At 48.1% G+C, this 24624-nt stretch overlaps 1 protein-coding gene across 2 annotated transcripts in view; it reads left to right on the top strand.

Moving 5' to 3' along the window:
* Positions 1-24624, top strand: part of ABCC1 (ATP binding cassette subfamily C member 1 (ABCC1 blood group)) — an 891484-nt gene that overhangs the window by 403371 nt on the left and 463489 nt on the right. For both annotated transcript variants that reach the window (XM_082260033.1, XM_082260032.1), the window contains exon 13: positions 13279-13425. In XM_082260033.1, coding sequence (XP_082116159.1) covers positions 13279-13425 — 147 coding nt within the window. The remainder of the gene's footprint in view (positions 1-13278; positions 13426-24624) is intronic.

The raw sequence follows: 24624 nt of genomic DNA, 5'->3' as shown, positions 1-24624 counted from the left end.
GTTGAGCCATCGCACCAGAAGGGATCTTCTGTGGTGGCTCCAGTCCCTGACGGTGTCAGGGGGCAGGTCTTTTCGTCCTCTTTCATGGACGGTGATCACCACGGATGCCAGCCTGTCGGGTTGGGGTGGTGTTCTGGGCGTTCTGTCCGCCCAGGGAACTTGGTCGGAGGAGGACTCCTCCCTTCCGATCAACATTCTGGAATTGCGTGCGATGAATCTCTGCCTTCGACGTTGGACGGACAGGCTGCAGGGCTGTCCGGTTCGGGTGCAGACGGACGATGCCATGGCGGTGGCTTACATCAATCACCAAGGGGGCACCAGGGGTGCCCGAGCGGCTCGGGAAGTGGCCGACATTCTGTCTTGGGCCGAGACACACGTCCCGGCGATATCGGCGGTTCACATTCCGGGGGTGGAGAACTGGCAGGCGGATTATCTGAGCCGCCAGACCCTGGACCAGGGGGAATGGTCCCTCCAACCGGATGTCTTCCAGATGTTGTGCGCGAAGTGGGGTCTTCCGGAGGTAGACCTGTTCGCGTCTCGTCTGAACAACAAGGTGAAAAGGTTCGTGGCAAGGACGCGCGGTCCTCGGGCAGACGCATCAGACGCGTTGGTAGCTCCGTGGCATCAGTACCGACTGATGTATGCGTTTCCACCGATTCAATTGCTGTCCAGGTTCCTTCGCAGGTTGAATTCGGAACCAAACACAGTGATTCTTGTGGCACCGGACTGGCCTCGCCGGTCCTGGTACGCTGACCTCGTGAATCTGGCGGTCGATGCTCCGTGGCGTCTGCCTCTTCGAGAAGATCTCCGGTCTCGAGGGCCGATATTCCATCCTGCTTTACAGTTGCTGGCTTTGACGGCCTGGCTGTTGAAACCGAGGTCCTGAAGGATAGGGGTCTCTCCCCTGAGGTCATTCACACTTTGATCAACGCAAGGAAATTTTCCTCGGGGAAGGTCCATTACCGTACCTGGAAGGCCTATTTTGCCTGGTGTGAGTCCAGGGGGTTTTCACCTCGCACGTACTCGGTGTCTAGGGTGTTGTCCTTCCTTCGAACGGGTATTGCCCAGCGTTTGGCGCTGGCTACGATCAAGGGTCAGGTGTCTGCGATGGCCATTCTTTTTCAACGTCCTATGGCATCTTACTCCTTGGTTGGCTTTTTTGTTCAAGGGGCATCTGGTCCCTCCTAGGAGGGTACCTCTGCCTCCTTGGGACTGGAATCTTGTTCTGTCCGTGTTACAACATGGTCCTTTTGAACGGATCAGGTAGATCTCGTTGTCTATGTTGTCCAAGAAGGTCACTTTTTTTGGTGGCGATCACTTCGGCTCGCAGAGTGTCGGAGCTGGTAGCTTGTCCTGCAAGTCTCCGTATCTGGTCATTCACTTAGATAAGGTGGTCTTGCGACCTAACCCTTCTTTTTTTCGGAAGAGGGTTTCGGAATTTCACCTCAATGAGGACATTGTCTTGCCTTCGCCTTGCGCGAAGTCTAAACATCTGGAGGAGGTGGAGTTGCACTCCTTGGATGTTGTTCGGGCGATTAGGGTTTCCCTAAAATCGTCTGAATCATTTCGCAAGTCGGATTCTTTGTTTGTCCTTCCGGGGGTCCTCGGAAGGGCGTAGCGGCGTCGGCTTCTGCCGTCGCCAATTGGTTCAGACAGACCATTGAACAGGCTTATGCTTTGCAGGGAAAAGTTTCCCCTATGCCTGTGAAGGCGCACTCTACCAGATCTCTGAGTACGTCTTGGGCCTGTCGTCATGGGGCTTCTGTGGCCCAGGTGTGTAGGGCGGCGGCTTGGTCGACCGTGCACACCTTCACACGATTCTACAGAGTGGATGTTCAAGCATCGGCAGATGCTTCCTTTGGCCGCAAGGTTCTTAGTGCGGCGGTTCCTTAGGGTCCCTTGTTTTGGACCTTTGGCTGTTTGGGATTTCTTTTTATCCCTGGGTTATTTGTTTTTTCCTGGGTTATTGCTCCCGTTGAGCAAGTTTTTTCTCATGTTGCCCAGCTGGTTTCCTTCCTTTGGTAAGGTTCCTTTCTTTGATGTGGAGACTGCGTTGCCTTTAGGCGCGGCTGCGTTTCCCACCCCTCATGTTTGCACTGCTTTGGGACGTCCCTATTGTGACGAATATGAAGATGGCTGCGACTGTCGGAGGACGTAAGAGAAAACTGAATTTTTGTAAAATCTTACCTGTAAAATTCCTTTCTCTGAGTCCTCCGACAGTCGCCGCCCCCGCCCCTCTTTTGGGGTTTAGGTACTCTACTGCTATTCTACTGAAACTGAGGTATGAAACAGGAAGCAGGAGGGTATAGACTGAGGGGACCACCCCCTGGGGTGGGGATATGTTAAAAGCTTTAATATTGACATATTCTGTTGCCTAGCTACTCCTACGGAGCAAAGTCTAATACCCCCATTGTGACGAATATGAAGATGGCGGCGACTGTCGGAGGACTCGGAGAAAGGAATTTTACAGGTAAGATTTTACAAAAATTCAGTTTTTCTCTTTCGTTCACTAACAGACACAGCTTCAAGTCTTCAGACTATTGTGCTTAGCTACTTTCTCTTCAGGAGTATGACTAGGTGGAAATCTTTTTAGTTACACCCCTGGGGCAGTCCCAGAGGGTATACCATCACTTCCTGCTGTAGGACTCCTTTTTTTTCTGCCTAGTCAGGAGTAAGGGTCTGTGTCCATGCTGAGTGCTCTAATAGTGAGGGTGAGTCCTCCTCCTCTGCAGCTGCGCATGAAAAAGCGCTGGTGGAGGTCCTGATTGTATCGGTCCAGGAAATGTAAAAGTTGGAGGACTCATCTGCTGCAGAGTCGGCGACGCCGGTGCAATTTGGCACCCCCAAATCTTCCAAGGTGAACAAGGTGTTTCCCTTTCTTGCCTATTTTGATGAGATTGTCAGTAGTCAGTGGGGTTCCCCTAAATGCATGGTTGGTATACCTAAGCATTTTGCTAGGAGATAGCCCTTTGTGGAGTCTCTTCTGAATAAACTTAACGGTTCCATCGTCGGTGGACACTCAGGTTTCCAGGCTAAATAAGGCCACACTTTTGCCCGGTGTAGGATTCCCCGTCTTTTAACTACCTCCCACCCAGGCCATAGTACATATAAGGCCGGGCGGGAGTCTCGTCCTTCTGAATGGACGTTCCGGAACGTCCTTCAGAAGGAGAGAGATCGCGCCGCCGCGGGCACGCGCAGCGGCGCAATCTCGATGTGCCTGTGTCCCTCGGACACACGGCAACAACATTCGGCAGGAGGGCCCTGTGATTGGCCCTCCTGATCACATGACGGCTGTGTCCAATCACAGCCGTCATGTAATGTAAATAGAGCCGTTGTAACGGCTTCGATTTCTTCTCCTCCTGACAGATCCTGTCAGTGAGGAGAAGAAGAGAGGATTGGTGCTGCTGCGGGGGTGATCAGTGAGTATTTCTAATTACTCACTGATCACAGGGGGGGTCTGTGCTGGTAATCAGAACATTGATTACCAGTGCAGCCCTGGGGGGGGGAGGGGTGCCACTAAGCCACCAGGGATGCCCACCCATGACCACCAGGGATGCCCACTATGGCCACCAGGGATGGCAAGCAGGGCTCAGAGGGCCCCCCAGTGCCCTCCCTATCAGTGTTGCCCACCAATGCCATCTATCAGTGCTGCCCACCAGTGCCGTTATTGCCATCTATCAGTGCCGCCCACCAGTGCCCATTATTGCCCACCAGTGCTGCCTATCAGTGCCCATCAGTGCCCCCCATCAGTGTCGATCAGTGCCACCCATCAGTGCCGATCATTGCCGCCCAACAGTGCCACTATCAGTGCCCATTAGTGCCGCCAATCGGTGCCCATCAGTGCTGCCTATCAGTGCCAATCAGCGCTGCCTATCAGTGCCCACCAATGCTGCATATCAGTGCTATCTATCAGTGCCACATATCAGTGCTGCATATCAGTGCCACCCCATCAGTGCCTGTCAGTGCGGCATCATCAGTGCTCATCAGTGCAGGAAAAAACGTATCTATTCACAAAATTTTATAACCTAAACAAAAAAACTTTTTTTTTTTTCAAACTTTTCAGTCTTTTTTTTATTTAAAGACCCCGTGGACAAAAGAGTGGAGGCTCTGGTCCAGTACCTCTTCACCGCGTTTGGTGAAGTAAGGGGGGTAATCCCCTTGGCCAAAAATGATGCCTAAGAGTTTGTTTTCCAATTGGGGCACGGGAAAGACGTCCGGGAGGGGAAACTGCACGCCCTCCTTACCCATCCAGAAAACTTCACTCTTGCCCCAGTTCACGAGTAAACCAGACGCCTCGGAGTAGTTCCCGATCTGTGTTTCCACAAAACGGGCCCCCTCCCCACTTGAGGCTACAACCGAGACATCATCTGCATAGGCGATCACCCTCAACGCTGGGCCCCGGCCATCACCGGGCTCTACCAAACCCCCCTCAGGCGTCCGCAATCTAGCCTTCTAATGAAGGGGTCGACCGCAAAGACATACAAATGGGGGCTCAACGGACAGCCCTGTCTGACACCAGCACCCACAGGAAAGGACAGACCCACCCAGCCATTGACAAGAGGGAAGCTCTCAGCCCCTCTATAAAACCCACAAAGCCAATTGATCACCCCCCCCCCCCCGGCAGACCATACCTTTCCAGAAGAAGCCAGAGGTACTTGTGGCTAACTCAATCTAAAGCCTTGGCTTGATCCAATGCCAACAAATACCGTCCACACCCGTCAGTCCTACACCTCTCCACAGCCTCCCTGATGCCAAGGACTGCACTAAAGGTGCTGCCGCCATGAATTGCACAGTGCTGTGATGCAGGCAGTACCCCATCAGCTACTGCTGATAGACGCAAGAAAAGGACCAACAGCTATTTGTGTTAAGAAGGGCGATAGGGCGCCAGTTGTAGACTACATATGGGTCCTTCCCCTTTGATAAAAGGATCAGGGATGACCTCATCGAGGGAGGTAAAAGGCCCTCTGCCAAACACTGATTAGAAATCTCTGCCAGATGAGGGGCCAACAGGCCCTTGAAGGTCTGGTAGAACTCTGCCGTGAGCCCATCTGGCCCTGGCGACTTTTTTGATGACAAATAGTCAAAGGCCTTTTCTACCTCAACCACTGATAATGTGCTCAGTCAAAGGGGCCTCAGAGAAGTCAAACTCCTCCCCTAATGAAGTCTCATTTAGACCAAACCCCCGCACCCGCCCCGCCAGGGGGCTCCTGAAAAACCCATTGACCATATAAATGGTCAATCCTGGCGGGCGCACCAACGATATTTGCAAAGGTGCCTCCCTCCTGCATAGCAGAGAGAAGCCTACCCTCCTGAGAAGGGCCCAGAAGTCTGGAAGGCCCTCCAGCTACAGGGGTGACCGCCTCTGGAGAAGACCCCCGGGCCACTTCTGGCCCACCCCCCTTCACCGACACAACCACAGGCACCACCCCTGTACTTGGGCCCTCAGCTGTACCTCCCAGGGCCCCGGAATCTTCTTTAACAACCGCAACCGTGCTCCGCCCTTCACCTTGGTCAGCCGCCCCATCAACCAGGGACCACGCATTTTCAGCTAAGGTCCCCCAGTCAACAGGCCAACCAGAGGGGGCGGCATCCTTGGACACAGCAGGATAATTTTCACCCACTGACGCTGACACCTGCTGCTACTCCAGTTGCCTAATGCAGTTAAGAACTGGACAGTCAGTCTGGAGGACCCCCATAAAACAGTCCCCCCAGTGACTTGGCCACGCTGAAGGAACACATTTCCTGATAACACATCCCTGCCCCTGTCCATGCTGCTTGCAGCACTGTCTACATCCTTTACGATCCAGTCCGGGTTTTCTCCTGCACTTTCCGGTCCTCCAGGCAACTCTGATCATTCCTGACCTCACTTCCTGTCCAGACAGGAAGTGTGGAACCCGAAAGTGACTGACACATGGAATGCTGTCTCCAGCCACGACACATGGAATGTTGTCTCTAGCCACGGCCGCCATGTCACCTGCAGCACTGCAGGCCTGCTCACCCTGGGTTGCCAACACCTTAGCCTCCGGCACATTCCCTGCCCCTGTTTGTTAGCACCACAAACCTCGCTACAGACAGGTCCTACCTCCACATTAGCTGCTTGTGATGCAAGCTGGGACCTCCTCTGGGACTGGCTGCCCTTGGCGCTGGCCCTCTGCAGCCTTTCAGATATGGCTGATAGGAAGTCCTTCTCATCAGGGCTACCACGGGATAGGTCACCAACAAGATTCCACAGCCCCCGGCATTCATCCTTCAGGGACGTGATGTGTTTACCGAGTCCGGCCCTCTTTTTGCTTCCTGATCTGTCCCTCAGATTCTGAAGAGCGCTCAGCCAGGCCATTTTCCCCTCAAAAACACAGGCAACTTTGCTCATTAAGTTTTTGATTTTCTCTCTCCTTGCCTCCACCTTGGCTTGACTTTCACCCGGCAGGGCCTTAGACCAATCCAGGGGCTATTTCTGGGTGTCCAGAAAGTCAGTCCTCCAAGGAGAGCTCCAGGTGGCCTGGGACCATTTCCTCTGAACCAGGCCGAGGCCCCCCACCCCCCCCCCCCCCGCCTGAGCTTGCTGAGGCCATAACAGGCCTAAGATGGAAAGCTCTGGATCTTTCTCCTGCTGCACACAACCTCTCTCCTCATAGATTGGACTGTAATCACCACGGATGCCAGTCTGTCCGGATGGGGAGGTGTCTTGGGAGTGTGTTCAGCTCAAGGTGTCTGGACTCAGGAAGAGTCCAGGTTGCCCATCAACATCCTGGAGATTCGGGCGATCAGACTTAGTCTTTCTCAATGGACGGATCGTCTGCAGGGAAGCCCCGTGTGGACACAATCAGACAATGCTATGACTGTGGTATATGTCAATCATCAAGGAGGCACAAAGAGTGCCCTGGTGGCCCGGGAAGTGGCCAGCATCTCGAGGTGGGCAGAACAATGTTCTGGCCCTCTCTGCTGTGCACATTCCTGGGGTAGAGAATTGGCAAGCGGACTTTCTTATTGGATCCGGGAGAATGGTCTCTTGACCCGGAGGTTTTCCGTCAACTGTCTTCAGTGGGGGACCCCCGATGTGAACCTGCTGCTTCCATTCTCAACCGGTAGGCGCAGAGGTTCGTGTCAAGGTCTCTGGATCCTCTGGCCGATGCAGCAGACGCTCTGGTGGCCCCTTGGGGTCAGTATCGTCTGATTTACGCCTTTCCCCCAATACAACTTCTGTCGAAACTGCTACGCAAAATTGAGGTAGAAGGAATTTCCAGTTATTCTGGTGGCACCAGCCTGGTCTCCCTGAGTTTATCATCTAGTTTGAAAGGCGTACATTACTTGGTGTGAGTCGCGGGGGGTATCTCTCGGCTCCTTTTCTCGCCTGTTGGAGTTTCTACAATTGGGTGTAGATCAATGTTTGGCTCTGGGCACCATCAAAGGCCAGATTTCCGCCTTGGCTATTTATTCAAAGGCCGTTGACGGCGAAGTCCTTGGTTCACACTTTTGTGCAGGGAGTTCGCCATCTGGCTCCTCCGGTGTGATCCCTGGTACCTCAATGGGATCTCAATTTGGTTTTGTCGATGCTTCAAAGGCCTCCCTTTGAAAATATTTGAGAAATTCCTCTGCTCACTCTGTCGCAGAAGGTGGCTTTCTTAGTAGCTGTTAGTTCCTCAAGTTGTGTGAGTTGGCTGCGTTGTCCTGTCGGTCACCTTACTTGGTGATTCATAGGGACAAAGAGGTGTTGCTTCCCTGTCAGGTTCCTTTGTAAGGTTGTCTCGGGGTTTCATTTGAATGAAGACATTATGCTACCATCCCTATGTCCTAAGCCTTCACATCCTGAGGAAATTGCCTTGCATGCTTTAGATGTGGTAAGGGCAATTTCGGTGTACCTGGCGGTGACTGAACCGATTAGGAAATCTGATTCTTTGTTCTTAAGGATGGACCTCATAAAGGGCAGGCCGCATCTGCTGCGACCATTTCCAAGTGGATCAGGCAGACAGTGGTGCAGGTCTACTCCATTAAGGGTCAGGTTCCTCCTTTCCCTGTTAAAGTGCATTCTACGAGGGCGCTTAGTGCCTCCTGGGCCTTCCATCATCAGGCATCAGTGGTTCTGGAGTACAAAGTGGCTACGTAGTCTTCTGTACACACATTCACGAAATTTGATAAGGTGGAGGTACTTGCATCTTCGGATGCGGCGTTTGGCCACAAGGTTTTGCAGGATGCTGTTGCGGAGGCTTCGCTTCTTGAGGGTGACAATTTTTCCTGGTGGTGATCTCCAGTTGTTCCTAGTTAAGCTCCTGTTACCTGGTTGGCTATGTTTAGCCTTGTTGGGAATTCTGCGTTTTTGGTGTGATTTTTCCCACCCCTCATGTTGACACTGCTTTGGGAAATCCCAATGGTCTGAAGACTTGAAGCTGTGTCTGTCAGTGAACGAAAGGGAAAACTGGATTTTTGTCTTACCGTAAAATCCTTTTCTCTGAGGTTTACTGACAGACACAGCACCCTCCCCGGTTTTGGGGTTGAGTTATTTGTTGTTCTGTCACTGTTTGTTACAAACTGGAGTCCTACAGCAGGAAGTAATGGTATACCCTCTGGGACTGCCCCAGAGGTGTAACCAAAAAGGTTTCCGCGTAGTCAAGAGAGAGCAGCTAAGCCCAATGGTCTGAAGGCTTAAAGCTGTGTCTGTCAGTGAACCTCAGAGAAAAGTATTTTACGGTAAGACAAAAATCCAGTTTTTATCCTTATTAACTCGAAAAACTTTTGTTTAAGCTCAAGAAACCCTGGGGTTTTATTTGTAAATGGATTACTCTGACTTTAGAGAAAAGCCCTGCCTCCCGAGCTAAACCTCTCCTTACCACTATCCCACTTTCAGCTATTATTGGCTGATGAGGTATTAATGTAATGTTGTAAGAGCAGGTTTTAGTTCCAGGAGCTTCATTTATAAAGCGGTATTAGTGCCTTTTCATGGCCATACAGCTGCTTTAAAAAACAAAAACAAAAAGTACTAGCACATTTAGGTTCCGTTTCCACTATTGCATATCGCACAGCAAGTCAAAAGCTATTCATTTCAATTTAACCCGTTCTAACTGCTGTGACTTGAGTTGCAGCGACTTGAAAAATAGTTTTTGCACTACTTTTGGGCCGACTTCAGTGTGACTTGTCCCTCATAGAAGGAAGGGCGCACTGAAGTAGCCACAAACAAGTCACACTACAAAGTCGCACTAGAAGTAGCGCGACTTTGTAGCCGCAATAGTGGAAACGTAGCCTTATGAGGCATACCGGCGTTCTTTAGTAAGGTATGATATTCTCCACTTCTTTAGGGACACTGAAGCACTGGATCCAACTGTCAACCTAAAATGCTTCTGTTTCTTGTTTTTATTTATTTTGGACAGAAATTTTAGCGTCTATAATAAATGCATTACTTACCTTTCAAAAGTGTTACACTGCACTAAGTCTTTCATGCAAACGTTTTTATTATCACGTTATTTTTTTAGTCAGTGTAAAGGAAACTTAAGTACTTTTGGGTTTAGTCAATCATGTTTTGTCTATTAATTCTTCATTGGCAACATAATTGGGGGAGTGGCATTCAAAAGGTTCAAAATTCACAAAGGTAATGGTGGGCATCATGTTTTAGTTTTTTAAGCTTTAAAATAGAACTTCAACCATACTTACCTAGATGACTGCAGCACCGATCCCAGCTGTAGCTGCCCCCCTCAAACATGGGTGATTGCTCATCTCACGGTTTTCAGCCTGCAGAGAGCTAATGACTGTCAGCCACCAGCTCTCTGCTCTGCTTCTTCATCGCTCACTGAAGCATTGGGCCCTTCAGGGAGTAGGAGCAGCTTGTACAGGCTCTCAGCAGCTCACTGAGAGGTTGAGCCTGCTGCTGATGATCGAGGCTTCTGAATGTATATCGACCATATGATCATGATCTTTTCCGAGCCTGGACAGAGTCTGTGACTAAAGACCCCTGTTGGCTGAAAACAGGGGTACAGGAGTGCAGAACGAACTGCACTCCTGTGATCCATAGGAGGAGTATCAACAAAAAAGAGATCGCTATAATTCACCTTTGAAATGGCTGACAGGTTTGTTTTGATTCCTTTCTCTTACTTCCTCTGACAGACGCAGCCTCTTCCCAGTTTCATCACTATTCGGTAATGGCGCCCTCTGCAGGAGCAGGCTATGTAGTGAAACTTCATTAAAAAGCTTTAACTAGACACACCTTAGGGGCTGTCCCTCTTGACTTTACCCTCAGACACTTAGAGCTTACTAATCAGTTTCTTGCTGCCTAGCTCAGGAGTAGGACCTAGGATACCTTGCTGGGACTCCGGTCTCAGTTTTGCTTTTTTTCTTTGAAAAATGTTTTTTTTTTTTTATTTTATCACTTATGCTAGCTAGTCAGGGGGATCCTCCTGGAGAGCTACAAGCGACAGCCGGGCTGGGCTTCGCACTGGATAATCTAGATCCTTATGGTACCCCAGCCTGGCCTGCGAGCGTGCACAGGTTGTGGTCCGCCCAGGCCTTGCCACGGCGGTGCCCCGACAGATGGGGACGAGCCTGCGTAGGATTTCTTCGCTGTGACGCATCAACCCTGGAAGCCCTGTGTGGCAGCGTCCCCTCTTGGCTGACAGCACCCCCACTCAGGGTAGGAGGCGAGCTGTATCAGAACGGTGCCCGCGATCCTTGGTATGGTGAGTGATGCTACTCCAAGTGTCCCGGTGTTCCGTGAGAATTACCTACCCTTGAGAAAAACCTACCCTCGTCACTTCCGGTTGCACGGCACTGTGTGTAATGCGGCGTTTACATTAAAACAACTGTGCTGCAATACGAGTCATCTCCACTCCTATCCCTGTCACTTCCCTGATCTTGGCTAGTAAATATAAAAGCGGCAGGGGGTGTATGAAAAGATAAATCACGGAGCCGCCAGCCGCTTTTATATTTACTAGCCAAGATCAGGGAAGTCACAGGGACAGGAGCGGAGATGACTCGTATTGCAGCCGAGATATTTTAATGTAACCGCTGCGTGGGTAGGTTTTTTCACGGAACACAGTGATAATTTCATACTAGTGCGCATGCGCACTAGTCAGCTCCTCAACTCTTCCATTGCGTATCCGGGGCTGTGAGCATGCGCACTGCTGCGCTGCTCAGCTGTTCCTGGCAGGAAGTGACGAGGGTAGGTTTTTCTCACGGGGTAGGTAACTCTCACGTTACACCGGGACAGTCCCCGGGGGGGGAATAATGTGGACCCACTTCTGGGGATGTCAGAGCTGCAATCTCTGTGGTGTCCCCCCTGGCCGGTCTGGACGGATCTTGCCTCCCTGCTCCATATGGGGGCGCTCTAGCTGCGCCCACTGCGTGGCTTTCCCGCCGTGGCCAGGGTTCCTGGGCTCCTGACTGTCGGCACCGTTTTTGGCCGCCATTTTGGGTGAGGGCATGCCTGGCTTCATCAGTGTAAGGGCCAGTGTTCCATTTTTTTACTTTTCTGCTAATGTTGGAGTCCCAGGGTGACAATTTCACCCCAGGGCTTGTTTGTGCATCCGGGACGTCCGGATCACCTTCCCTAGCTTCTTTATCTGCAGCAATTGAAACTTTGGCGTCCAAAGTTGATCTCATGATGTCACAAGGTAATGTTCAAAAACGGCTGATGCTGAGAGCTTGGAAGGCTACTTTCAGGAAGATTTATCATCGTACCTGGAAGGCATACATTGCCTGGTGTGAGTCGCAAGGATTGCATCCTCGCTCCTTCTCGTTGGCGAGGGTCCTAGCCTTCTTGCAGAAAGGTGTGGAACAGCGCTTGGCGATGGCCATTTTCTTCCAGCGCCCTTGGCGACTAATTCCCTGATTCGCACCTTATTTAAGGGGTACGTCATCTGGCTCCTCCACGTATTTGAATATGGTTTTGTCCGTTTTGCAACGACCCCCCTTTGAAAACATCAGAGAAATACCTCTGCCTGTGTTGTCCCAGAAAGTTGCTTTCCTGGTGGCTATCACTTCTGCTCACAGAGTGTCTGAACGGCTCTGTCCTGCCGTTCGCCTTACCTGGTCGTTCATAGGGATAAGGTTGTTCTGCAACCCAACCAATCTTTTCTCCCTAAGGTGGTATCTACCTTCCACCTCAATGAAGATATTGTTTTGCCTTTGCTTCGTGCGAAGCCTAAGCATCCCAAGGAATTTGCCTTGCATTAGTTGGATGTGGTTCGGGCAATCAGGGTTTACCTGTCGACCACGGAATCTTTTTTGAAATGTCTGATTCCCTGTTTGTCCTTCCTGAGGGACCTCTTAAGGGTTTGGCTGCGTCCGCATCAACCATTTCAAAATGGATCAGACAGACTACTGTTCAGGCCTATTCACTCAAGGTTCAGGTGCCTCCTTTCCCTGTGAGGGCACATTCTACTAGAGCCGTGAGTGCCTCTTGGGCTTTTCGCTATCAGGCTTCTGTGGCTCAGGTGTGTAAAGCGGCGACCTGGTCATCTGTGCACATTTTTACCAAATTCTACAAGATTGATGGCATCCTCGGATGCTTCCTTTGGCCGCAAAATTTTGAGCGCTGTGGTTTGTTGGAGACATGTTTTCTCTTCTTGGTGTGAATTTGTTGTTCTTGGGTTAGCTCCTGTTGTATGAGCTTTTGTTGCCCTGTTGGCCACGTTTTGTTCTGGCCTTGTTGGCACGTTACCGTTGTGTTGGTTGCGTCTTTTCCCACCCTTCACACCTGCACTGCTTTGGGACATCCCAATAGTGATGAAACTTGGAAGAGGCTGTGTCTGTCAGAGGACATAAGAGAAAATAGAATTTTTGTAAGAACTTACCGTAAAACTATTTTCTCTGAGTCCTCTGACAGACGCAGCCCCCGCCCCTCTATTTTGGGGTTGTTTGTCTCCCTATACTGCTTGCTACGAAACTGATTAGAAAGCGCTAAGTGTCTGAGGGTAATGTCGAGAGGGACAGCCCCTACGGTGTGTCTAGTTAAAGCTTTTTAATGAAGTTTCACTACCTAGCCTGCTCCTGCAGAGGGCGCCTTTACCCTATAGTGATAAAACTTGGAAGAGGCTGCGTCTGTCGGTAAGTTCTTACAAAAATTAATTTTTTTTTTTATACCATTTCCATAAATTAGACAAAATGATTTGTGCATTCATGAAAACAATCCATTTGGCTCGCTTCTTCACTGCTTGAGAGACCCACACAATTTCCATCATTCAGCAGGCCAACTAAAGACTTTTTTCTGTATTTTGTCATAGGTCTCATTATTCTCTATCTTTTTTTCTCATATCTGTGAAATTACACATTTCTGTATATTTTTTTTTTTTTCAGGTTGCACTGTCAACTTTTGCTGTATATGTCCTAATTGATGAAAAGAATATTCTAGATGCAGAAAAGGCATTTGTTTCCCTGGCATTATTTAACATCCTTCGGTTCCCATTAAATATGCTCCCTATGGTTATAAGCAGCATGGTTCAGGTAAGAAATTACACGTCTTGTTTATGAATCTGGCAATAGAATTTTTGTGTTTTTAGTGTTCAATGTTTTGGTGTTAAAAGTAATTAACCAACTGTGTTTAACCACTTCCAGTCCAAGCCAATTCTGGTATCTCTCTCCTACATGTAAAAATGATCATTTCTCTTTAGTTCATTGATGGACACAACACCTGATCTTCTTAACCATTGGGTTATACTGCCCCCTACAGGAGTAGGACACTAGGCAGAAAAATACTGACTACGCCTATGGGCAGTCCCAGGAGGTATACTCCCCCCCTCTCTGCTATAGGTACTCAGTTTTCTTTCTGCCTAGTAAGTAAGGACTTAGTTCTTTGCTAGGATCTTTGTTCCTGGCAATTTTTTCCATTTTAGATAGATTTTTCTATATTTTCCGGTTTCCTGCAAGATCTACAATCCACTGCCAGACTGGGCAACGGGCTGGATAATCTAGATCCAGTGGTCACCCCAGTCTGGCCAGTGAGCATGTGCAGACCGCAGCTCTGCGCTAGTTCGGCCACGTCATAGCCCCACCAGATGGGGACTGGCTTGGTCTGGCAAGTCGAGAGCAGGATTCTCCAGACCTGCGGTCAAGGCTCCTTCAGAATTAGGGTTTGCCCTCACCTGCACCTGGGGTGGGAGGGCGTTTTTTTCTTGTTCTTGGACCCGCAGACTTCCTTGGTGCAACATATAAGTGGGTCCACAAAGTCACACGGTCCGGCTACAAGATCGAGTTTTGTTATTGCCCTCTGGAAATCTTCTTTCCTTCCAACATTTGCCTGTCCCTGGACCACTTACAGGCTCTCCTTGGGGCGGTGCAAGACCTGGTACTTCAAGGGGTGATTGTCCGGGGTTCCGACCTCGGAACGATTTCAGGGGTTTTATTCAAACCTGTTTACAGTCCCCAGGAAAGAGGGCAAGGTGCGTCCAATCCTGGACCTCAAGGCACTGAATTGCTTTGCGCGGGTACAGAATGGAGTCGACTTGAACTGTGGTGGCCTCCCTGCATCAGGGGGATTTCCTTGCCTCTATCGACATAAAGAACGCTTACCGGGGGGGATTGGCCTGGCCGTAGACAGAGATGGCTGCCTGCCTGAACACGGAGCTCCGTTCCTCCACGAAAGCAATCTAGCAGCATCTGGCCTCACAGACTAGCTATTCCTACCCTGAATAGGGCTATTGAGCACCCCATCACACCTGGAGCATGACCCAACAGCAATCTGAGCCGAAAGGATCGAGGAGACTTCTAGAATATTACATGCGGCCTGTACAGCCTCTGACCAAAGATGGCACCGGCAGACACGGAGCTGCCTCACCACTACCACCAGCGTCTGCTCTCTCCTCTGAAGGGGATCACATCTCAGATATGGAGGACTCAGGGGAACAGCCAGCCTCTTAAGCAGCTTCCACTTCTGATAGAGGTAAGCGTTCAGAGATGTCACCATCTCACTCTCCCGCCAAGCCTCCTGTCATGAAGAAACAGCATGGGGATGAGATTTGTAGTGCCACAGACACTGACAGTCATAGCTCCACGCTGGCAAAGTTTGTCACATCTGACAACCCGGCATCTGAACACTCCCCAAAAGCTATGTTGCATCATTACAAGCTGATATGCAAAAAGAACTCAGAACCTTCATTAATCACTTACATGACAGAATGGACGGTCTTGCGGATCGCACAGATCATATTGAACAACATCTCCCAGCAGCTGCTGCGGGCCCATAACACCATAGTGGATATTCAGGATGAGCACTCTGAAGCCATACTGCGCCTAAAAACAGCCGACCTGGAGGACCGCTCTAGGCGGAATAACATTAACCACTTTAGCCCCGGAGAATTTGGCTGCTCAATGACCAGGCCCTATTTTGCGATTCGGCACTGCGTGACTTTAACGGACAATTGCGTGGTCGTGCGACGCTGTACCCAAATTAAATTGACATCCTTTTTTTCCCACAAACCGCTTTCTTTTGGTGGTATTTGATCACCTGTGCGTTTTTTTTTTTTTTGCTTTTTTGTGCTATAAACAAAAAAAGAGCGACAATTTTGAAAAATATTTTTCACATTTTCTTCAGAAATTCTCAAAAAAAAAGTTTATCAATTTTTTTAACATTTTAGGCCAATTTGTTTTCTGGTAAAAAAAAAAAAAAAAATTTGATTGGTTTGCGCAAAAGTTATTGCGTTTACTAAAAACGGGAAAGATTTGTCATTTTTATTGTTCTTTTTTTTAAACTAGTAATGGCGGCGTTCTACGATTTTTTTTTTTTTTTTTTGCGAGACTGCGACATTGCAGCGGACAGATCGGACCCCTGACTAACATTTTTGACACTTTTGGGGGTATCGGTGACATTACTACAGTAATCAGTGCTATAAAAATGCACTGTTACTGTAAAAATGACACTGGCAGGGAAGGCGATCAAGGGGTTAAGTGTGTCCCTAGGGGCGTGATTCTAACTGTCAGGGGGCGTGGCTAGTGAAGCTACCACAGAGACATGCGATCCTATATAGCAGGATCGCATAGCCTCTGTGCTTCAGGGAGAATGACAGACGGCTGTGTTTACATCAGCCGTCTGTCTTTCTCCCTCTCCTGCGGGAGATCACGAGTGGCCGGTGGCCATCGGATCCGCCGGTCACATGCGCTTGCTCCCCAGGGAACGAGCGGGGGCTAAAGCGCGCCGCGCACTCGCTCCCTACAATCTCGTGGGCTAGTAGGTCTACATCGCTTTGCCTGTAAGCGACAGGGTGCCGCAGTAAATCTACGCTTGGCGGGGCGGAAGTGGTTAAAGTCTGGGGTGTACCTGAATCAATCACACCCTCAAAAATTACCCCCTATCTGCAACAGTTGTTTCGCAAACGGATTCCCTCACTTACAGCACAAGATCTGCTTATAGGCAGAGCGTATAGGATCCACAAGCCGCAGCATATGCATTAATCAGTACCAAGAGACATTTTGGCATGCATTTTATTTTTTCCATGCCAAGGAACACATGACGAGAACTGCCAGGTCCTCCCTGGTTCTGCTTGAACCGTTTACTAATATTGTGCTGTACAATGATATATCAGCTGCAACAGCGCAAGCATGGAAAGCATTTGCACCAGTCTCCTCGATCCTACTGGAGCACAAAATACCCCACCAAACTCCTTGTTACCTACCAACGACAGCAGATTTCCATTCCAACGCCCAAAGATGGGATCCAACAACTGCATATTTGGGGTATACTCCCCAATTTACCTCCTAAAATCCCCAGATCGAGAACTCCTGGGCAAAAAGAGACAAAACCTGACCACAGGATCCCCTATTCCTCAGGGACACCCTAATAGGGCTACATCCAGGCTCAGCCGGATTCATTCTCTTAAAATGATGTGGAGGAACCGCTCCACTTCTGGTTACATATCCACGTCCCACTGCTGAAGTGTGCAACTCACACAGCACCCTATAACCTCTTTCTTTGTTTTACAGTTGTGTTTATATGGTTTGCAATGGTTTTTTTAAGTTTTATACAGCCTCTACAGGGTACTCGCCTGCCTTGTATTTGTTAATTGCCTACAGATTTACTTATTGTAACACTTTGTGATTTGTGCACTATACGCTCTGACTGCTACTAGCCTATATAGACCCTTGTGCCATATTGACGTTCCCACTAATTCCCCTCATGGCGATTAAAATTCAAAAGGTCCTTATTGTGGAAAGAAGCAATTGCCCACAAAACTGATATCGTGTGTGCAGGAAACCCACTTCTCAACCAGCCCCCCCACGCTACACTTTTTCCCCATAGCTTCTGCTCACAATCAACTAAAAAGACCAGAGGGGTAATGATTGCAATTCGCTCCACAATGGCTCTCACGGTATCGCATATCGAACAAGATTCTTAATTCTTTCAGCGACATTTAACAGCAATTGCCTGACGATCGTCAATATCTATGCCCCACGAATACCCACCAAAAACCCTTTTACAAGGACGTCCTACAGAGAATCCAACATATCCCCAGAGACCAAATAATGATTTGCAGAGACTTTAATGAAGTTCTTGACCACTCATTAGACACGTCTACTACAAAGAGAAAGGCGATCTACTGCCCTCTCTTCCCTCTCCCTTTTAGAAGACTTATACGACCCCTGGAGATGTCAACATGGCACTGAAAAAGATTACACTTTTTATTTCAACCTGCAAAGGACCTGCTCCAGAATGGACCTGTTCCTCACGTCTAAAAGGCCGGTTCTGCGATTGCAGAATTCTTTACGCTCAATGATGGCTCTGTTTTAAACTCTACAACATTATGGAATGCCCACAAAGCTGTCATTAGGGGGACGCTGCTGGGATTGGGAGCACAGGAGAAAATATAAAAAATAATCTAACCCTCAATACATTCTTAGATAAGATTAAAGCCCTAGTATTCCTTAACAAAACATCCCCTTCCGAATTCACCCATACTGAGCATAGCAGAGTGAGAGCTGAGCTAATTTCTTCAGGCTGGCTTCCACAACTACATAGGAAAACTGAAATCAACATGGTACTCCCAAGGAAATAAAGTAGGGAAAACATTGGCACAACAATACAAACGAAAAGCGGCACAAACCAAAATCCCTTTCCTCTTAGATACCAATGGCAGAAGACTAACCAACCCTAAGGATATTGCCAATTGCTTCAGCTCCTTTTACTCTAAACTGTACAACTTGGGAGACTCCCCCACAAAACAGCAACCAGACCATGACTGCATTATAGGCTTCCTTTCCCCCCTGGACCTCCCCTCCCTAACCTCTTTACAATCACTTTCGTTAGCCAAACCATTCTCGGTCCTGGAGGTACAAAATGCTATTAAATCTCTCCCCCCTCACAAAGCGCCAGGCCCGGATGGCTTTAGTAATGAATACTACAAAACCTTTCATGAATTAACCCCTCATTTATGCAATTCCCTGAATAGGACCCTAGCAACCAGAGACATGCCTCCTGAGTCACTGGGGGCCGTTATTACTACTATCCCTAAACCTGGTAAGCCCACACATGATCAAGCCAACTACCGCCATATTTCCCTTCTCAACACTGACCTTAAAATCCAAAATGTTCCTGCTTCCATATGTCCTTTACTTTTTTCAGACTTTATCATTACCACTACTGCCGGACGACTTAGCCAAAATAAAACACTGTATTAATGCTTTTATTTGGGCATCCCGCAGACCCCCCAAATAGAAACAACCGCAGCAGAATGTGCCCTTATTCAATTACTAACCGTAACTTGGACAAATAAACGTACACTGCGTTTCTTCTTGCCCACATTGAATACCACGTTGAAAACTTGGAAAGTTATTTATCAGATTACTTGTCGAAACATTGCAACATCTTCCCCTACTTTCCTTGCAGCTTCTCTCTCCTGACTTACCAGTCCAACATTGGCACACAGCTGGAATAAAAACGATTGGAGACCTGTTTGAATCTCACCATATCAGAAGCTTCCGACAAATATCAGTGACTTATGGGCTCTCAAAGACTTTTACATTTACTTAAGGTTCCGGCACATACTTTCAACCATACAGATATCAACGGAAACATCTACCAGGGAAATTCTCACACTATATTAACTCACACAAACCTAAGGGTATATCCGCCCCCTCTATGACATTCTGACTCGACCCACTACAACGGACAAACCTATTGCCATATCCTTCTGGGAAAGTAAACATCTCTCCCCATTGATATGGTCCCCATAGTCGTCTGACTACCACTGACTATATCAAAAAATGTGTCTCATTGGGAAACTCCCATGAAAATATTCCACAAGTGGTATTACACGCCGGACAGACTTGCGTAAATCTCATCATTTTGTTCTCCAAAATGTTGGAGACAATGTAATGCAATCGGAGAGGTCTTTCACATTTGGTGGGAATATCCTATGATACTCCCTTTCTGGACAGGGGTCTCAGACCTTATTGCTAGTGTAACTAACATCACACATTTGTCTTACCCTACAACTGGCTCTCTTCGGTCTAAATCCTCAGCCATGGCCCAACAAATATCCCTCACATTGCAGCACGCCTTGTTCTTGCTAGGGCTTGGAAAAACCCATCTCCCGCATCTGCCACTACATTGGTGAATGCCCTAAATGAGCATTGTCATAAGGTATTAAATAAAAATGGATACATTTCTGCGCTACAAATCTTGGCTCAGTAAAAATTGAATCAAAAAAACCGTGATAAATGTCAAAGCAGTGCACACAGACCTATAGAAAAATCCAGACATAAATGTAAGAAAAATGCGTAGTGCTAACAATACAAAATGACATAAATCAGAAAATCGTAATCATTGTGCATATTGGTGAAAAATCCATAATAATGGGCATAGTTGAAAAAATGTCCATATAACAATCCTCAAATGAAAATGAATTCACTAAGAAGATGGTGTTAAATGAAAGTAACCACAAGTCCCAGCATGCAGATGTTATCCAGACTCCTCACACAGTAAAAAGCAGGGAGAAATCATGGGATAAAGGCACACCAATTTGCAGCTTACCAGATCTCAATGGCCACCCAAACTAATGAAGATGCCAGAAGCGCTTAACAAGGGGATAACCAAAAATGGCAGGTGTCAATCCTCAAAGGGTCATGATGGAGATGCATTCATGAGGAGGTGCATAGGAGCCATTTGGGTAAAAAGGAATAAGGCACATAGCGTGATTAAAATCAAAATCTAATTTATTTAAAAAGGTGCACTCACATGGTATTAGAACAGTCAGGCATATCCATATAGTAAAACACTGGTAATAGTAGAAGCAGCGGCGAGCCAGTACTCCTAGATAGAACAGCCAGCTAAAGGGGGCATGACAACGTCACGTCTGGTACCGCCCAATGCGTTTTGTCATAGGATGCACGCCAGGAGCCATCCAATGCGTTTCGTCATAGGGTAATGTCCTCAGGGACGTGACTACGTCCAATCTGTCTCGTCACCAGTGCTTCCTCCACTTTGCCATGGGAGAGGAGCATTATCAGTTTGTGGTGTTGCCCTTTGATCTTGCCTCCGCCCCTCAGGTCTTGACAAAAGTGTTTGCCCCAGGGCTAGCGTTATGTCAGCGGGAGATCGCAGTATTGGGCGACACTTCGTCAGGGCAAATTCTTTCTCCCCTTGTATTGGACAGTGGTCATTACACTTCTCAGTCTACCTGAGTGGGAAGGTGTCCTGGGCCAGAGCTGCGCTCAGGATGTCTGGATACTGGAAGAGTCCAAACTACCGCTAAATGTCCTGGAACTCAGAGCGATCAGGCTGTGCCTGGATTATTGGACGGAGAGTCTTCAGGGGTGTACAGTGCAAATTCAATCGGGCAACGCCAAAGCCGTGCCTTATGTCAATCACCAGTAGGGCACAAGAAGTGTATTGGCAGCTTTGGAGGTAGCCTGTATTCTATGGTGGGCTGAACGCTTCGTTCCAGGCCCTCTACGCCGTACACATTCCAGGGGTGGGAAATTATCTCAGTCAGCAGGCGTTGGACCAAGGGGAGTGGTCCCTTCATCCGGATGTGTTTTATCAGTTGCCTCCCCAGTGGGGCACCCCCGAGGTGGATCTGTTGGTGTCTCGGCTCAACAGAAAGGTGCAGAGGTTTGTGGAACTGTCATGGATCCTCTGCCGGACACCACAGGTGTGCTGGTGGTCCTGTGGGAGCATTATCATCTGATTTACATCTTCCCTCCTATTAAACTTTACCTGATACTCTTGTACAGGATCGAGGCAGAAGGGATTCTGGTCATTTTTAGTGGCCCTGGACTGGCCTCGCTGATCTTGGTACACCGACCTGGTGCGGCTGGTCACTGACGTTCCTTGGAGACTGCCTCTCAAGGAGGATCTGCTGTCCCAAGGGCCGATCTTCCATTCTGCTTTACAGTCACTGGCTTTGACAGCTTGGCTGTTGAAAGGCAGGTGCTGGAAGATAGAGGTTTGTCTGAGTCATTGATTCCAATGCTGTTAAAAACCAGGAAGTCTACCTCCTAGGAAGATCTCCCAATCGTACGTGAAAAACATACATTTCGTGGTGTGAATCTCTTGGGGTTCACCCCTCACTCTTGCTCGCTGGTTCGGGTCTTGACCTTCCTTTAACAGGGGGAGCGGTTGAGCAGAAATTGGCTTTAAGTACCAGCAAGGGCCAGATGTCCGCCTTGGCGGTCTTTTTTCAATGACCTTTGGCCATGCACTCCCTGGTGCGTACCTTTGTTCAGGGGGTTCAACACTTGGCTCCTCCAGTGCGGTCTCCGTTACTGCCTTGGGATCTCAACTTGGTGCTCTCCATTCTCCAGAAGCCTCCCTTCGAAAATCTTCGGTAACTTCCCGGAAGGTGGCCTTTTTGGTGCAAATCACCTTTGCGTGCAGAGTGTTGGAATTGGCGGCATTATCTTGTCGTTCACCTTACTTGGTGGTCCACAGAGATAAGGTGGTTCTTGACATTGTGTTGCCTTCCCTGTGTCCCAGGCCGAAACATCCTAGAGAGATGGCGTTGCATGCCCTGGATGTGGTTAGGGCGATTCGGGTGTACTGGCAGCTACTGAGTCTTTTCGGAACGCAGACTCACTATTTGTGCTCAAAGATGGGCCTCACAAAGGACTGTCCACTTCTGCGACCATTTCCAGATGGATCAGACAGATGGTGACTCAAGCCTATTCCATCAAGGTTCAGGTTCCTAGTTTCCCTGTCAAGGCACACTTTACTTGGGCGCTTAGTGCTTCCTGGGCCTTCCATCATCAGGTGTCAGTGACGCAGGTTTGCAAGGTGGCCACCTGGTCGTCGGTGCACACTTCTACAAGGTGGATGTGTTGGCATCTGCGGATGCTTTTTTTTTGGCTGCAAGGTTTTGCAGGCTGCTGTTTAGAGGACCTGTTCCCTCTTTGGAGGTGTAAAGTTTTCAAGTGGGCTCCAGTTTTTTTTTTGGTTGAGCTGTTACCTGGTTGGCTACGGTTTATCCTTGGGAATTTTTTCTTGCTGTTTTCACCCCTCATGCTTGACATTGCTTTGGGATATCCCAATGGTTAAGAAGATCAGGAGCTTTTTCTGTCAGTGAACGAAAGAGAAAATAGGATTTTTGTTTTACCGTAAAAAACATTTCTCTGATGTTCATTGACGGACACAGCACCCACCCCTTTGTGGAGTTGTAATTCTTGTAACTAAACTGAGTACCTATAGCATAGAGGGGGAGTATACCTCCTGGGACTGCCCATAGGCATAGTCCGTTTTTTTTTCTGCCTAGTGTCCTACTCCTGTAGGGGCAGTATAAGCCAATGGTTAACAAGATCAGGAACTGTGTCTGCCAATGAACATCAGAGAAATTGATTTTACGGTAAGTCAAAAATCTCATTTTTTTATTTTTTATTTTTTGCTATAAAATTACTTAGAACCCCTAAACATATATATTTTTTTAGCAGAGACCCTAAGGAATAAAAAGGTGGCTGTTGAAATTTTTTCTCACAGTATTCATGCAGCGATTTTTCAAACCCAATTTGTTTGGGGAAAAAATAAACTTTAATGAGTTTTTTGCAAAACAACTCCGCATATAACCTAAATTTTTAGTAAAATATAAAAAAAAGATGATTTTATGCCGAGTAAATAGATAACTAGCATGTCGCGCTTTAAAATTGTGCACGCTTGTGGAATGGCGCCAAACCTACAGTACTTAGAAATCTCCATAGGCGACGCATTACATTTTTTACAGGTTACCAGTTTAGAGTTACAGTGGAGGTCTAGCGCTATAATTATTGCTCTCGCTGTAACCTTTGTGGCAATACAGTTGGGGTGCAAACACCATTTACATATGTGGCGGTGACCTACATATGCGTTCGCATCTGCGTGCAAGCACAAGGGGACAGGGGCGCTTTAAAGAAAAAAAAAATTCTATATATATATTTTATTTTTACTGTCCCTCTTTTTAAGACCCCAGATATCTCCTCTACCCTGGAAAGCATGAGATCAAAAAAACAAAAAACCTCCGTCTCTGCTTTGCAGGGGAAAATAATGGCAGTGTTTACATCTGCCAGACGTGACGTCATAGAGTCGCTTATGGCCTCCCAGGATCATAGAGATGTCGGGGGACCAACTGGCCCTCGACCAGCTCTGTGGTAACCCAGGCACCGCCACTGGATTAGATCCTGGGCTCCCCAATCGCATGGCTTTTACTAAAAAGGGAATCGCTTGCTGAAAAAGAAAGCTATCTGGTTGATGCCTGTAGCTGCAAGGATCATCCAGATAATGTCACTTCCAAGTCCAGGATGTCATATGACGTCCTACAGGTGGGAAGTTGTTAATTGCCCATTTGAACCACAGCAGTGTATTAACACTTTACATGTGTTGGTACTCTGTGGTCTGATCAATGGTCTGTTATGGGTGTGTTAGGTAGACTTTTAAATGATTGGACTACCTAAACGCATGGTTGCCTACTGCATAAAGGTGTGTTACCACACATGTAGTAAATGTACAGCAGGGGACTTCCCTTGTGTAAATGGCCCCTAATTACTCTGGAATCTGTGTTGGCAGATGGGGTGGGTGCTGCCTTTTTTTCTCCTGGACTACGAGTGCCCAGTTTCAATAATGCTGTCTCCCATGTGTTAAAAAATACACATTTGGCTCCGATCTTGCACAGATCAGTGTAGTTTGAGCATGCTATCTATCAAAGTGACCAATGCCGTTCCTTTTGTTATGCCTTTTTTTCTTAAAAGCTTGCTAGTACCGGGTCGGACCCCCTTTTGCCTTTTTAGAACTGCCTTATTTCTTCGTGGCATAGATTCAACAAGGTATTGGAAACATTCCTTTTGGTCCATAATATCATGATAGCATCAAGCAGTTGCTGCAGATTTGTCGCCTGCACATCCATGATGCGAACTTCCCGTTCCACCACATCCCAAAGGTGCTCTATTGGATTGAGATCTGGTGACTGTGGAGGCCATTGTAGGAACACGTTGATGATTTGAGATTTGTGACATGATGCATTATCCTGCTGGAAGTAGCCATCAGAAGATGGGTACACTGTAGTCATAAAGGGATGGAGATGGTCAGCAACAATACTCAGGTAGGCCGTGGCATTCAAACAATGCTCAAGAGTAAAAATATCCCCCACACCAGTAAACCACCACCACCGGCCTGAATAATTTATACACGGAAGGATGGATCCATGCTTTCATGTTTATGCCAGATTCTGACCCTACCACATCTGTATGTTGCAG

The sequence above is a fragment of the Pelophylax lessonae genome (genome assembly GCF_965119305.1).
Source record: "Pelophylax lessonae genome assembly, chromosome: 6".
Lineage (NCBI taxonomy): Eukaryota > Metazoa > Chordata > Amphibia > Anura > Ranidae > Pelophylax > Pelophylax lessonae.
The sequence above is the reverse complement of the archived record's forward strand: the minus strand, read 5'-3'. Positions and strand labels throughout refer to the sequence as shown.